The following is a 17,494-nucleotide window of genomic DNA, read 5'->3' as shown; positions in this document are numbered from 1 at the left end:
GCCTGGGACAAAAAAGCGGGGGACGCCGTCTATCTTCTACGCTGCTGAGAAAACGCTCCCTTTCCCAGGAGTGTGTTCACCTGTATGGTAACACAGAGAAAGTTGGCATTTTGATGCCAATTAGAACAAGACAATTGGCACTTGGCACGTACCAACTTTTTTGTTCCTTCTGTCTTTTTTCTTTTACACCATTTTACAATCCCCTGCACCCACCCACCACCCACCCCTCCCCGAAACATCTCCATAGCCGGGCACCGCCGCATTATTGTGGGTGTGTTAAAAAAAAAAAAAAAAAGACGAGAAAGGGAAAAAAAACAAAAGAGACATAAGACAGTCAGTGGCATTGGCTAAGATCCTCTTTCATGCCCTGTGTGTGAAGACGTCCTTTTCACCCTTCGGAGAGGGTCTCCGTTGTGTGCGTGGCGGACAGGGAGGGGGCAGAGATGTTGCAGACACAGGGTTTACTTTATCTGAGGATTGTTAATGCACCCGAGTTCAACCTTAATGCAAACCTTAGCAGGCTGCAGGAGAATAGGATGCGCTCCATTAAACAAACCCCCGCTGCGACCGCCGCCAGATGGCCACAGCTGTGGACGGGAGTCCAGAAAGCTCGGACACCTCAGGGGGCGGACAGTGGATGTCCCTGTACACATCTCAGACACACAGATACACATGTGTTTGTTTTTATACCATGTTAGGACATGAGATAACTTTATACCACAATAACATCCAAACATATTCAATATGTATATGTATATTTTATGTCACAATAATAAAATGCATTAGTATGGAAAGACTAAAGATCTTTTACAGATATGACAACCTCCAATATCCATAAGTATTAAATTAATATTATTATCTAGATCTAATATATATATATATACACACACGTACATATGTCAGTACTTAATATACAATGTATAATTATACTATACCTATAATAATTATATACATCAAAGTACCTACATATAATGTCCCACACATATCTATAAGTGTCTGTATGTAATATTCTCTATTTGTGTTATATAGTTGGAAGTACCTACATGTAATATGTAATGTTTGTCCTATATGTGTATATATGTAATTATTGGTCCCAAATGTGTATGTATTTAACGTGTGCCTCTCTCTCTCTCTCTCTCTCTCTCTATATATATATATATATATATATATATATATACTTTGAAGACAACATTATTTTGACTTGTGTACACACACACATGCATATATATATAATAATATATATTTATTAATAAATTAATACATTAATTAATAATATATATCTATTTTATATGTATACATACAGAGTCTGAATAATTTAGTCTTATAAATATACAAAAACAAACACATACAGAAACCCATGCGCCCGTTGGAGGAGTCGAACACCCGAATCGGGCGTCCCTGGCAACGGTGGGAAAACCAGCCGTCAGAACGGATCTGTCAAGAGTTTAACCCTCGATAATCTCACCCTCCTCCTCTCACACACACTCTCACTCCCTCTCTCTTGCTGTCTCCCCCTCTCTCTCACTCTCTCCCTGTCTCTCTCTCTCTCTCTCTCTCTGTCTGTCCTCTTTATGGATTTTACTTTTGTATAGGCCGAGGATTAAGTCGAGTGGTAAAACAGTGGTTTAATAATCTTAGCATGGCTGCATGCACCACTTAAACCACCGGCGCAAACACACACAACACAAGCAGGCCCGTGGGAGGCTCCCCGCATGCCTGTAGGAGTCCGCTATGGGAACTTTTCTGAAGGAAAAAAAAAAAAAAAAAAGGAGGGAGGCCTTTTGAAGCAGCAGCACCAGCAGCACTTGTGATGTGTTTGTAAAGGGGTTTTTTAATTCCACTGAAAAAACAATTTCAAATTCTCGGAAACAACAGAAGCGCAGTGTGAGAAAGAATGGCACAGAAAGAGAAAACACCAGACAGACGACCAGGTGCAGCGGGCGAGCAACACGGGGGACGGTAAACAAAAAGCGTGAAGAAGCATGGCATCCGCTCGCCAGATTGTGTTTCTTTTCTTTTCTTTTTTGTTAAAGTTTGTTGTGTATGAACTTCTTCCCATCTTTCATCGCAGCGGCGCTGTCTATAAATCGATTAAACTGCGGACGACCTCATCGGAAAATTCTTAAATTGTTCCTTTCTGCTCATTACGGCTCCTGTGTCTTTTCTGTAAGACTTCATTCAGCTTCAGACTTCAAACTGCGTACAATCTTTATCATCTAGAAAAATGAACAAAAGTATGGAGGAAGATTCAGGCTGCTACTGTTGGGAGCTATGCTAACGTACTGTAGTCCCAGTTGCGTACGACGCACTAATACTATGAGGTGTAGACTGTAGCCTAATCTTAATGGTGCGGGTTTGGAAGGTTAGTCCACGAGATATTAATGAACTAAATGATAACTTTTCCAAGAAGTGAGTAGCTCCTTCCTTTCCCATCAAAACCACACCCAAAAAACACATAAGCAAGTTACTGAACACCTCCACACGTTTCAGGAGAGTGTGTGATGATGCACCATGCTAATTGGTGGGGTATACTACATTAGCCTGATAGCTCCCGTACCTCACACACAATATGATTTAACAGATTAGGCTCAAGATTCAGGCACCGGGATAACTAGCCCACAGGTCTAACTCAGGCTAAAACAGGTCTAACTCAGGCTAAAACAGGCTAACTCAAGCTAGGTTTTACTCGGGGAACAGGATAACTAGCCCACAGGTCTAACTCAGGCTAAAACAGGCTAACTCAAGCTAGGTTTAACTCAGGGAACAGGATAACTAGCCAACAGGTCTAACTCAGGCTAGAACAGGCTAACTCAAGCTAGGTTTAACTCGGGGAACAGGATAACTAGCCAACAGGTCTAACTCAGGCTAAAACAGGCTAACTCAAGCTAGGTTTTACTCGGGGAACAGGATAACTAGCCCACAGGTCTAACTCAGGCTAAAACAGGCTAACTCAAGCTAGGTTTAACTCAGGGAACAGGATAACTAGCCAACAGGATTATCTCAGGCTAAAACAGGCTAACTCAAGCTAGGTTTAACTCGGGCAACAGGATAACTAGCCCACAGGTCTAACTCAGGCTAAAACAGGCTAACTCAAGCTAGGTTTTACTCGGGGAACAGGATAACTAGCCCACAGGTCTAACTCAGGCTAAAACAGGCTAACTCAAGCTAGGTTTAACTCAGGGAACAGGATAACTAGCCAACAGGATTATCTCAGGCTAAAACAGGCTAACTCAAGCTAGGTTTAACTCGGGCAACAGGATAACTAGCCCACAGGTCTAACTCAGGCTAAAACAGGCTAACTCAAGCTAGGTTTAACTCGGGCAACAGGATAACTAGCCCACAGGTCTAACTCAGGCTAAAACAGGTCTAACTCAGGCTAAAACAGGCTAACTCAAGCTAGGTTTAACTCGGGCAACAGGATAACTAGCCAACAAGTCTAACTCAGGCTAAAACAGGCTAACTCAAGCTAGGTTTAACTCGGGCAACAGGATAACTAGCCCACAGGTCTAACTCAGGCTAAAACAGGCTAACTCAAGCTAGGTTTAACTCGGGCAACAGGATAACTAGCCCACAGGTCTAACTCAGGCTAAAACAGGCTAACTCAAGCTAGGTTTTACTCGGGGAACAGGATAACTAGCCCACAGGTCTAACTCAGGCTAAAACAGGCTAACTCAAGCTAGGTTTAACTCAGGGAACAGGATAACTAGCCAACAGGATTATCTCAGGCTAAAACAGGCTAACTCAAGCTAGGTTTAACTCGGGCAACAGGATAACTAGCCCACAGGTCTAACTCAGGCTAAAACAGGCTAACTCAAGCTAGGTTTAACTCGGGCAACAGGATAACTAGCCCACAGGTCTAACTCAGGCTAAAACAGGCTAACTCAAGCTAGGTTTAACTCAGGGAACAGGATAACTAGCCCACAGGTCTAACTCAGGCTAAAACAGGCTAACTCAAGCTAGGTTTAACTCAGGGAACAGGATAACTAGCCCACAGGTCTAACTCAGGCTAAAACAGGCTAACTCAAGCTAGGTTTAACTCGGGCAACAGGATAACTAGCCCACAGGTCTAACTCAGGCTAAAACAGGCTAACTCAAGCTAGGTTTTACTCGGGGAACAGGATAACTAGCCCACAGGTCTAACTCAGGCTAAAACAGGCTAACTCAAGCTAGGTTTAACTCAGGGAACAGGATAACTAGCCAACAGGATTATCTCAGGCTAAAACAGGCTAACTCAAGCTAGGTTTAACTCGGGCAACAGGATAACTAGCCCACAGGTCTAACTCAGGCTAAAACAGGCTAACTCAAGCTAGGTTTAACTCGGGCAACAGGATAACTAGCCCACAGGTCTAACTCAGGCTAAGACAGGCTAACTCAAGCTAGGTTTAACTCGGGGAACATGATAACTAGCCCACAGGTCTAACTCAGGCTAAAACAGGCTAACTCAAGCTAGGTTTAACTCGGGCAACAGGATAACTAGCCAACAAGTCTAACTCAGGCTAAAACAGGCTAACTCAAGCTAGGTTTAACTCGGGGAACATGATAACTAGCCCACAGGTCTAACTCAGGCTAAAACAGGTCTAACTCAGGCTAAAACAGGCTAACTCAAACAAGGTTTTTTTTTTTAACTAAGAGAGGCTAACTAACCAGTTTAACTCAGACTAAGAGAGACCAACCCAAGCTTACAAGTTTACCCTTGCTAAAACAGGCTTACTCTAGCTAACTGGTTTAACTCAGAAAACACATAAGTAAGTCTATTAGAGATGATGAACACCTACACATGGTAGTTAGCGGCATGCTATTTGGTGGGGTAGATTAAAGGCTTCTATTATTCTTAGCTACATTAGCCCCAGTATTTCAGATTACCACATATGTCCTAACAGGCTTAACTCAGGTTAAGACAGGCTAACCTAATAGCTAAAAAGGCTCAAATTTAATTTAAAATGTAATAATATTTAAAATTTAATTTAATTCAGACTTAAGGTAGCAGAATTAACTCAGGCTAAGGCAGGCTAACTCTACTTAACAAGAGATGCTAGCTCAAGCTTACAGGTTTAACTCAGGCTAAAACAGGCTAATTCTTGCTAACTGGTCTAACTCAGAAACCACATGCATTACTCTGTTAGAGATGATGAACACCTCAACATTAGCATCATGCTATTTGTTGGGGTAGACTATAGGCTTCCATTATTCTTAGCTACATTAGCCTAATACCTAACAAGGCTAAAATTTAAAGTAAGATTTAATTTCATTCAGACTAGTAGATGTTAGCTAAAGACAACAGGTTTAACTCAAGATAAGACAGGCTAACTCTACTTAACAAGTTTAACTCTGGCTAATTGAGGCTAGCTTAAGCTAACTTCTTTAACTTAGATTAGCACCATGCTACTTGGTGAAGTAGACTATAGGCCTCCATTCTTCAGAGCTACATTTGCCCTGTAGCCTTCAGTGCTTCCTGCTCCAGATATGTCTATAAAATGTCTATAATATGAGGACATTCCATGTTTTGATGGTCACAAATCTCTACAACTTGCAAAATACAAGGAGCCGAGATGCCTGATGGAGTCTGATCCAGATTTCACACCAGTGCTCTTGTGGAGTGGGATTTCTTTCTAGAGCCACTAGTACGTGGTTAACTCGGCCCATTCATGAGTTTACAATGGGTCTGACTGTGGCTTTGAATCATTAAAAGGTTGTAATCCTCTGCCTTTGTGTCTAGAAAGCCCTCCGCTTTTTGGTTGTAACCTGTGAGGAAACGGCAGCAGTCAGTTCACGCCAACACCGCCTCACTTTTACCCAAATGGACTTAAAGACTACATAAACGAAGAGGCAATCAGATTACTGGCTCAGATGAGGGAAGTAAACATTGTGTGAATGGCAGGAATTCTCTCCTCTTCCACTTGTGCACTGAAATGAAGGACAAACAAATGTGGGGGTTTTCATTAGCATTCAGTACAAGACTTAGGAATTACTCTACAACCTTCCCGTCCATGTTTATATATAGACTTAGTAGAATCTCACTGTTGGAGACAATGTATTGAGACTGATTTGTTGAACCACCAGCAAAAACCCTTGTGAGATTCCTAAAACTGATAACTGAAGGAATATGACTGGAATGTCTTTTTAAAATCGCCATTAAGTCACATGTTGTTTACCTAAAAACAAAACATAAAAATATATAATGTTAATACAATTCAAATAGTCAGTCTGACAGACTGGGGGGGCTCTATGATGCTCTATAATGTTCATATGATCCACACTCTCATTCTGACAGACTGTAATACACTACAGGAAGTGTAGGGGGCGCTCTATAATGCTCTGTAATGTTCATATGATCCACATTCTCATTCTGACAGACTGTAATACACTACAGGAAGTGTAGGGGGCGCTCTATAATGCTCTATAATGTTCATATGATCCACACTCTCATTCTGACAGACTGTAATACACTACAGGAAGTGTAGGGGGCGCTCTATAATGCTCTATAATGTTCATATGATCCACACACTCATTCTGACAGACTGTAATACACTACAGGAAGTGTGTGTGTGTGTGGGGGGGGGGGGCTCTATGATGCTCTATAATGTTCATATGATCCACACACTCATTCTGACAGACTGTAATACACTACAGGAAGCGTAGGGGGCGCTCTATAATGCTCTATAATGATCATATGACCCACATGCTCATTCTGACAGACTATAATACACTACAGGAAGCGTAGGGGGCGCTCTATAATGCTCTGTAATGATCATATGACCCACACGCTCATTCTGACAGACTATAATACACTACAGGAAGCGTAGGGGGCGCTCTATAATGCTCTGTAATGATCATATGACCCACACACTCATTCTGACAGACTGTAATACACTACAGGAAGCGTAGGGGGCGCTCTATAATGCTCTGTAATGATCATATGACCCGCACGCTCATTCTGACAGACTATAATACACTACAGGAAGCGTAGGGGGCGCTCTATAATGCTCTGTAATGATCATATGACCCGCACGCTCATTCTGACAGACTATAATACACTACAGGAAGCGTAGGGGGCACTCTATAATGCTCTGTAATGATCATATGACCCACACGCTCATTCTGACAGACTGTCAGCCTTCTTTTTAGATGTTCTTCCACGCCAAGAACCATTTAACAGTCTTCATTAGCTTGTTGCTAACCCTAATCTTAAAATACTTGAGCCGATCTCCAGACTGACCTTTCAGCTGAATCTGATCTACTCAAGTAGAGTCAGAGTCAAGCAGATGCAGCTTAATCTCGTCATTAAGACTAATGGCAGCTGAGGACCAGATGCTGAACACAATGGATTTACTGTCTGAAGTGCTCAGTAATCTGAGTGTCTTTAAGTGTAGAGTCAACAGTCTAAAACATAATGACGAACTTTAATCGGACTGACCTTAACATGTAAAATGTGGTCTGATCTCAAACTGAGTAGATAAACAGTTCATTCAACTTAATGCCAAAGACCATTTATGCTCTTCCATTTTTAATTAGGTATTTAATTTGACCTAATCCAGAGAGAAATCGAATATATGCTGTGTCAAAAGTCTAATTCCAAAGCCATAATGTATTCTATCATGAAAAAAAAATATCGCTGCTGTTTAATGAAAACCATGCATCGCAATTGTTGTCCGTTTTCAGTTTTTTTTGTCATTTTTCGGACACTGTGTAAATAACTCAATAAATGGACCAATAGAAATGCTCTAATTTTTTTTGTTTTACATTGTCTTCCAGTCAAAGTTAAGACCATTTTTACCTTCTCCTATAAACTCGCCATTCAGGAGATACATGTTTTTGACTGGACAGCAACAATATTCAATATGCAGTAAATTATCTACAGTCTCTGAACTCCTGTTTGGTGTGATGTAGCTCTGCTGTTTCACATGCTGATGTTCCAGAGCAGGAACCTACTGAGAAGTCCCTGAAAGTATGTCAGACACTGCCACTTAGTGGCTAGTTAGACTTCTACCATAGGTTCTGTGACTCGATCAAGGGTCCAGCTCATCCCTGTGGACTTGGCATAGAAAAGCCAGTAGAAACAAAATGGGTTATTGTCTGTAGAACAAGCAGTTTTGGTTCCCCAAATAACCTATTAATAGATTTAGATTGATGACACAAATAAATGTGATTGGTTCCCCGTAGAAGCCTGCAGTGGACTTTGATGACCACGGTTCCACAAAAAAACAAAAAAATAATTGGTTCCAGAAAGAGCCTTTAATGGATTCTAATTAGTGACACAAATAACTAAGATCAGTTCCCCAAAGAACCCTTAAATAGATTCTGATTGGTGATACAAAGAACTATCATTGGTTCTAAAAGGAACCCTTCAAAAGAAGGTGGCACAAGGAACTAATATTGGTTCATTAAAGAACCCTTTAATAGATTTTAATGGGTGACATAAAAAACTATCATTGGTTTGACAAGGAACCCTTCAGTGGTTTATGATTGGCGACACATAAAACTATGATTGGTTCCATTAAGATGTTTTTGTTCTATTTGGATTAGTAACAAAAATAACTATCATTGGTTCTACCAAGAAACCTTAAATGCTTTCTGATTGGTGACGCAAGGAACTAAGATCAGTTCCCTAAAGAACCCTTCAATGGATTGTAGTTGGTGACACAAGAAACTAAGATTAGTTCATTAAATAACCTTTCAATAGATTTTAATTGGTGACACAAAGTACTATCATTCTACAAGGAACCCTTGATTGGTGACTACAAGAATTGTTTCACCAGAGAACCCTTCAAAGGATTCTAGCTAGGTGACACAAAGTACTACCCATTAAATAGATTCTGATTACTGACACATAAAACTATGATTTGTTTCATGATGTTTTGTTATATTTGGATTAGTAACAAAAAGAACTACCATTGGTTCTACCAAGAAACCTTCAAGGAATTCTGATTCTGGAACCAGTTCTATACCAATTCTAGGTTCTTCCTTATATATATATATATATATATATATATATAATTGTATTATTTTACCTGCAAAAACAACATAAGCTGATTTCAAGAGATGATTTTCTGATGTAAATCAAGACTTCTCAAAGCGCTTTATTATAGATGGAAATAACTTTATTTAGGCAGTTTAGGCAAAAACGACATCATCATCATCATCATCCACTGACATGTTCACACATCGTCATTATGTTATACTCAAGTCTAATCTATGCAGCCTAAATAAGTTAGGACTGTAAAGTTGGGGTTGTGCTTTTACTTAAAGAGGAAAACTAAAGAAGACTGGATCCTAAGAGCTGCTAAAGCCTCTTCAATCTGCTTTCCTTTAGAGAATCCCTTCTGGCTCTCAGCCTGTGGCCTTTGTTTATCGCTGTTCTGTGAGCTGTAGGCCTGTTTTTAGCTTATTTTAAGTTCTTCTTTTGGGAGCATCAGCAGAAACACACATTTAACAGACAATCCTCCAGAAGCTTCAACAGCTTAATCTAATATCAGATGTTTGAGTGGTCAGAGCTCCACCTTTTTTACAGCTTCCATTCTTCTTAGGAGACTCTCTTTCAGGAGATCTGTAAACGCCTGCAAAGTTCAGTCAAAGTTTAGTCTCCGTTTTCTGCTTCCCATCATCTGAGGCCTCCAAAACACATTCAATGATGTTGAGGTCTGGACTCTGGAGTGCTCAGTCAATTGTTCAGAGAGCAGAAGCAGCTCTTGCAGTTTGATTTACATTTCTTTTCTCAGTAAGATCTTCTTGATCAGCTCCACATCCTTTCAGACCCAGTGTTGAGCCGTCTTCTCACAGTGGAAGGATTGACACCAACACCTGTGGATGTTCTCAGATGTGGAGCAAGAGTGGAGCTTGACTTTCTCCCCTCTCTCTCTCTCTTGAAGAGGAAAGCTGTAAGTGCTGTTTATCAGATGGGGTAATGGTGGTGGTGGGGGGTGCAGTGTGGGGGTCTACCAGATCTTTCAGGGGATTGTTAGGGTTCCCATTGTCTCTGTATATTTAGATAATCTTTTGAGCTTCAGTTTTTGAAACTCTTGTTTTGTTCCCTTGTGATCCTTTAAGTTCCCCCTTCCTTCTAACGAAGATCTCCTCAAGATGAAGAACTTGTGCATATTGGCTGCCTTGAGGGAAAATTAAATGAGGTTCTTAAGAATAAAGGTGTTTCAAAGGGTTCTTTGAGTAATGCCACAGAGGAATCACTTTTGGTTCCATAAAGAACCATGTTTGTAATAATGATGAGTCTGAAGAACATTTTAAGGTCTAAAGAACCGTTAAAGTTATTGACCGGTATGAAGGATCTTCACTCTAACACACGGTTCTTTATGGAACCAAAAGTGGTTCTTCAATGGCATTGAACCCATTGAAGCGTCTTTGTTTTTACGGTTGAAGACCATCGCTAGAAAGGTCAGTGTGCGGACTGTGGTCAGTCTGACCACTCATTTTCCTCCAGCTCAGAGTCGTCCTCTGAGTCACTGTACTCTACGGCAATTCTCCTGGACAGTATAGTGGCCACGTCATTGCCCACCCGCTCTCGCTTAGCCTGCTGCTCCTGCTGCTCCTGCACCTTCTTCAGCTGGATACCTAAAAAACACACAGACACACACACACACAACCAAAACACACATAACATCAATAAAATACACACAATTTAATGATATATATTCAGAACATTCAACAAAATGCATTAGGCTATTTAGATTGGATGGGTCTTCAGCGTTAGGACACTGATATCAGTATCGGTATTGTTGATACTCAGCAGTAGAATACTCAGATCAGTATTGGTATTGTCGATACTAAGCCATTAAGATACTCAGATCAGTATCAATACTGCAGATGCTCAGCTTTAAGGTACTAGGATCGTATTGGTATTAGCCATAACTCAGTGTTAAAGTACTCAGATCAGTGTCGGGATCGACGATACTCAGCATAAAGGTACTCAGATCAGTATAGGTATGGATTTAAATTTTAAGGTACTCTGATTGTATCAGTATTGGCTGGTACTAAGCATGAGGTATTCAGATTGTATTGGTGTTGGCTGGTACTAAGCATTACGATACTTGGATTATATTAGTATTGGCTGGTACTTAGCATTAAGGTACTGGGATCGTGTTGGTATTGGCTGGTACTTAGCATTAAGGTACTAGGATCGTGTTGGTATTGGCTGGTACTAAGCATTACGGTACTTGGAACATATTAGTATTGGCTGTTACTTAGCATTAAGGTACTCGGATTATATTAGTATTGGCTGGTACTAAGCAGTAAGGTACTTGAATCACATTGGTATTAGCTGGTACTAAGAATAGAGGTGCTCGGATGATATATGTATTGTTGATACTCATCCATTAAGATACTCAGATCAGTATTGATGGCTGGTACTAAGCACTGAGGTACTCGGATCGTATTATTATCGGCCATTACTTGGCATTATACTACTCATCATTGTAAGATCGGACTGGTATTAGCATGTACTAAGCACTACGGTACTCGAATTGTATTACTATTGGCTGGTACTAATTATTATGGTTCTCAGATTGAATCTGTATTGGCTGGTACTAAGCATTAAGGTACTTTGATCGTATCAGTACTGGCTGGTACTCAGCACTGAGGTACTCAGATCGTATTGGTATCGGCCATTACCCAGCATTAATCATCAATGTAAGCAACTTAGATCGGACCGGTATTAGCATGTACTAAGCACTACGGTACTTGAATTGTATTACTATTGGCTGGTACTAATTATTATGGTTCTCAGATTGAATCTGTATTGGCTGGTACTAAGCATTAAGGTACTTTGATCGTATCAGTACTGGCTGGTACTCAGCACTGAGGTACTCGGATCGTATTGGTATCGGCCATTACCCAGCATTAATCATCAATGTATGCAACTTAGATCGGACCGGTATTGGCCTGTACTTGGCACCACGATACTCAGATTGTATTAGTATTGGCTGGTACTCAGCATTGTGGTAATCTGATCGTATCGTGAGTGGCTGGTACTAAGCATTAGGTACTCAGATTCTATCTGGATTGGCTGGTACTAAGCATTAGGTACTCAGATTCTATCTGGATTGGCTGGTACTAAGCATTAAGGTACTCAGATCGTATTAGTAAGAATTAGGTACTTGGATTGTGTTGGTATTGGCTAGTACTCATGATTAAAGTACTTAGATCGTATCAATACTGGCTGGTACTAAGCAGTACGGTACTCAGTGTCGATACTCATGGTTCGTTACTCTTTGACAATGACAAAAAGAGATGAGTATATTATTTAAAGAAACCAGCAGCTGCACACTCACCCATGCGTATAGCTGACAGCAGGTCACTGCGGCCGTCTGTGATTGGCTGAGACTCACATCGCCGTCCTTCTCCCACTGGATGAGGTGGAATGGGAGGAGCCGGAGGTGGAGGGGGACCTGGTGGGGGCGGGGCCAGAATTGGCCCAGGTGGCGGGACAGGTGGGAGAGGATAAGATAGAGCGGAGTTTATTGGTCCAGGATGTGATATGGGCGGGGCCTGAGCCATTAGGGGTGCAGCAAAAGCAGTCTGTGATGAGGGGATGACAGGGCCTGGCGGAGGCGGAGGGGGAGGAGGACCTGAACTTGCGTAGTATTCCATCATCCTGAGAGAGAGAGAAAGAGATAGAGATTTACAAAACATAAATACTCTCACTGCTAAAAACTCCTTAGTCCACAGAAATGCCTTCAAAGCTTGTTGATGTATTTTCTTTTGGTTCCTCATTACCCATAGTCTGCTGGCGGGAGTGTGACGTTGCCATTGACTCCACCCTCAGTACGTGTGTGTTGTGGTGGAGGGGGGCGTGAGCGGCCGAGTGTGCCGCCTCTGTAACCCCCAGGAGCTCCCACACACACGCCTACACCCACAGGCCCACCAATGCTGTGGTACTCGTGCTCCACTGGTCCGCTCGGATTGGACGGGGCAGCTTCTCCAGATGTGAAAGGACGTGGATGGGCGTGGATGGGGAGGGTGTGGGCGTGGCCTGCAGGAACAGGGTGGTCCGGTATGTCTGGATAATGCTGCCTGGTGTAAAGAAATCAGATGGAACGATTTTAAGGTGTTTCAGAGACATCACTGGAAGACGCTTACTGTAATTTTAAGCACCATTTAAGGTGGAATGAAAATCCTTATATTAAGCCAACATTAAAAACCACCTTAAATAATACTGCAGTCACATGCACATGCAGAAGAAGATCTACTGCACCATTTAAGGTGGAAATCCAGCTCAAGACCACTGTTTGGTGGCCGTCGGTTTCTGATGGTCTAAGATAGACTTTAATGGTTAAGGTGGTTGAAAAGCTGCTCATCCATCCAACAGTGTTGATAAGCCAGCTGGTCAACCAGCTTTTCACCAGCATACATTTTCATTTGAGTTGAATGGACAAGCTAGTCTATCAGGATGACTTCTTTGACCAAGCTGGTCATACTAGTGCTAAAGCTGGTTGACCAGTTTAGTAAAGATGGCCATGCTGGTCAAAGAGCATGGGCATGATAGTCTGGTCATCAAGCTGATACTTGGTCATACTGATGAAGTAGCTTGGTCAGGTTGGTCATGCTGGTAGACCCGCTAAAACCATCACTCAGATCAAAACCAGACACTGGTCAAGCACTAAACTTGTCTGCCACCTTTAGCTGGCCAGACTGCTGCCTGTCACGATACATGTCCGATACATGATCAGTCCGACTAAAGGGGGCGTGTTCCAGCGGGAACATGACGTCAATGCCCACCCTCTATTAAAGGCGGAGCTTCTTTTTACCGACTGATTCTGTCTGTTTTCACATTGGTGAGTGTGTACATATACCTGCCGTCTGGTGAGAGAGAGCCCTCGGAGGATGCCCCCCGCTGGAGGCTGTTTGGATGGCGGTGGTCCGGGCGGAGCTCTTTATCAAGTGCCATCATGTTCCACTCCTGCCGCCGGTTCCGAGCTTTACGCACCTTTTTAACCTCACGAGGCAAAGTCCCGTCTACACACCGCTTCTGCTCCTGCGAGAGAAAGATGTGCAGTGTGATGGCAGGTATGAGACAGACAGAGGAGGGACAGAGAGACATGAACAGAGGACAGACTGAAGACTCTCACTCTCTGTCTCCGCTTCTCTTTCCTCTTGTCTTCCGTGTCCTGAAGCATCTTTTCCTTCCACAGGTCAAAGAAGTAGGACGGGTCCGTGTAGAACTTCATTCCATCAACGTGGTCATCCCTGATGCAGATATTAATGTTATTAGAGCTTCATACTGGATATTAATGTTATTAGAGCTTCATACTGGATATTAATGTTATTAGAACTTCATACTGGATATTAATGTTATTAGAGCTTCATACTGGATATTAATGATATTAGAGCTTCATACTGGATATTAATGTTATTAGAAATTCATACTGGATATTAATGTTATTAGAGCTTCATACTGGATATTAATGCTATTAGAACCTCATACTGGATATTAATGTTATTAGAGCTTCATACTGGATATAAATGCTATTAGAGCTTCATACTGGATATTAATGCTATTAGAGCTTCATACTGGATATTAATGTTATTAGAGCTTCATACTGGATATTAATGTTATTAGAGCTTCACATTGGATATTAATGTTATTAGAGCTTCATACTGGATATTAATGTTATTAGAGCTTCATACTGGATATTAATGTTATTAGAAATTCATACTGGATATTAATGTTATTAGAGCTTCATACTGGATATTAATGCTATTAGAACCTCATACTGGATATTAATGTTATTAGAGCTTCATACTGGATATAAATGCTATTAGAGCTTCATACTGGATATTAATGCTATTAGAGCTTCATACTGGATATTAATGTTATTAGAGCTTCATACTGGATATTAATGTTATTAGAGCTTCACATTGGATATTAATGTTATTAGAGCTTCATACTGGATATTAATGTTATTAGAGCTTCATACTGGATATTAATGTTATTAGAACTTCACTCTATTAATGTTATTAGAGCTTTATAATGGATATTAATGTTATTAAAGCGTCATACTGGATATTAATGTTATTAGAACTTCATGCTGGATATTACTGTTATTAGAACTTCATACTGGATATTAATGCTATTAGAACCTCATACTGGATATTAATGTTATTAGAGCTTCATGCTGGATATTACTGTTATTAGAACTTCATACTGGATATTAACGTTGTTAGAACTTCATACTGGATATTAATGTTATTAGAAATTTATACTGGATATTAATGTTATTAAAGCGTCATACTGGATATTAATGTTATTAGAACTTCATACTGGATATTAATGTTATTAGAGCTTCATACTGGATATTAATGTTATTAAAGCTTCATACTGGATATTAATGTTATTAGAGCTTCATACTGGATATTAATGTCATTAGAGCTTCATACTGGATATTAATGTTATTAGAGCTTTATACTGGATATTAATGTTATTAGAAATGCATGCCGGATATTAATGTTATTAGAGCTTCATACTGGATATTAATGTTATTAAAGCTTCATACTGGATTTCAATGTTATTAGAACTTCATACTGGATATTAATGTTATTAAAGCTTCATACTGGATATTAATGTTATTAGAGCTTCATACTGGATATTAATGTTATTAGAGCTTCATACTGGATATTAATGTTATTAGAACATCTCTCTGTTCATCTATTCTTGCTTTCTTTTCCCAGATTCTCTGCCTCTTACTATTTATTTGAAGCTAGAGAAGAAAACAGATTATGTCATTTGATACGTTTGTTAACCTGAAACCACATGAGATTCATATAAATGAAAACACTGATTTCAAACCTTTGACCTGTAGTCTCTATAAAGAAAGTTATTTATGTTATCTTATCTGTTGTCTGTGTTAAGTTGGTAGTTTGTCTTAAAGTTGGGTTATTGTCACTCTTGTTGAAGTGTTTTGAGAATTTCCCCACTGTGGGACTAATGAAGGATTACCTGCTCTCATCTAATCAGTTCAAATGATCTTCATTATCTCTCGAACTGGAGCGAAAAAGCTAATGGAGCTAAGACGTAATGAACCAAGCACTAAGCTGTCCCTGTAAACATCCTGGAGCATCTGAGCTCAAGTCCCAGGCTGGACCTGTTCTACTGACAAAACTTCAGTGGACTAAATCTTTAAGGACCACCTGAAGGTCATCCTCACACACCTGTATGCTGAGAGCATGCTCAGCGGTGGTGGTTTCTCACTGGTGTTGTACATCTCCGCTATGGGGTTGGAAATGCTGCTTCTAGACACCACCTGCTGGTCCTGAACAGTGGAGCTCCTGAAGGCCTTCCGCATGTTAATGTCCTGGAGAGAGACTGCAGAGCCGAGAAAGAAACAGTGAGACAAAGAGAGATATCAGAGAAAATCAGGCTCTGCTCTACTGCTCCTAATATAGGTATGGTATATGTAATACCATACAGACACCAGCAATCATGCCCTGCATAAAACCACTGAGAACATTTAGGCACTGCTGCCACGTGATTGGCTAATTAGATACTTACATGAATGAGTAGGTGGTACAGGTGTTCCTGATAAAGTGCTTAGTGAGTGTATGTCAGCTTCCAATATCACAGATTTACGTGATTACTTGAATGTATGACCTCAACTGACCTTCCTCCACGCTGGAGTCCAGCTGGGTGACCTTCACAGCCAGGCGGTCGATGCGGTCCTGCAGGGAGTTCGCTCTCAAGTAGAATGTGTTGGCTTCATTGAACAGCTCACCAAACACATCCTCTGCATGCTTACCTGAGAGAGAGAGGTTGAGGACACTGCTGTGTAAAGAGCCCATATCCTAATTTTTTTCATGTAGCCTACAATGTTTATATGAGTTTATGAATCATAAACAGCCATAATGCAGTTCAATATGACCATTTTCTCTCCTCTCTTTTTCCCTTACAATTAAACGGTAACTGTGCATTTAACATATCTGATATACACTAAATGCCCAAAAGTTTGTGGACACCCCTTCTAATGAATGCATTTTTCAGCTACTTTCAGTTGCACCCATTGCTGAGACAGATGTGCAAATGCACACACACAGCTTGTTTAGTCCCTATAGAGAAGAAGTACTGCCAATAGAATAGGACTCTCTGGAGCAGATCAACATCATGACCCTATTGGCTCCATGTTGCCTAATAATGCCAGGCGTGGGCTAGAGGGGTATAAAGCCCCCCAGCATTGAGCTATCATACAAGCTGTTTCCAGAGGAGCATCGGCCCTGTTCCAAAAAGCACTGCTTTTGGCTGGAACTGCTGCTTCTCCACCACTCTGATGAATGCCACTGCCTGCCTTCTTGGTCATGCTGCCAAAGGACCATGCCGGGGAGTCGACCTTCCACCGGCTAAAGTGGTTGGATGGACTTGGTGGGAAGTCACAGACAGACTGGATTAGATATTGTTTGACTGTCCAAATACTTATGGACCTGACTGTTGACCAGATCTCTATCTCTCTCCCTCTCTCGCGCTCCATCTCTCTCTCTCTCTCTCTCTCTCCATCTCTCT

General features: G+C 41.1%; 1 protein-coding gene across 1 annotated transcript in view; it reads right to left on the bottom strand.

Moving 5' to 3' along the window:
• Positions 1–10,405: 10,405 nt before the first annotated feature.
• wasf3a (WASP family member 3a) overlaps positions 10,406–17,494 on the bottom strand; it is an 8,629-nt gene continuing 1,540 nt past the window's right edge. The window contains exons 2-8 of the mRNA XM_072692700.1: positions 16,605–16,739; positions 16,156–16,309; positions 14,076–14,193; positions 13,800–13,981; positions 12,724–13,020; positions 12,279–12,601; positions 10,406–10,563 (exon numbers count right to left, since the gene is read on the bottom strand). Coding sequence (XP_072548801.1) covers positions 10,406–10,563; positions 12,279–12,601; positions 12,724–13,020; positions 13,800–13,981; positions 14,076–14,193; positions 16,156–16,309; positions 16,605–16,739 — 1,367 coding nt within the window. The remainder of the gene's footprint in view (positions 10,564–12,278; positions 12,602–12,723; positions 13,021–13,799; positions 13,982–14,075; positions 14,194–16,155; positions 16,310–16,604; positions 16,740–17,494) is intronic.

Source organism: Salminus brasiliensis, chromosome 1, assembly GCF_030463535.1.
Source record: "Salminus brasiliensis chromosome 1, fSalBra1.hap2, whole genome shotgun sequence".
Classification (NCBI taxonomy): Eukaryota; Metazoa; Chordata; class Actinopteri; order Characiformes; family Bryconidae; genus Salminus; species Salminus brasiliensis.
This window is presented reverse-complemented; position numbering and strand designations above follow the sequence as displayed.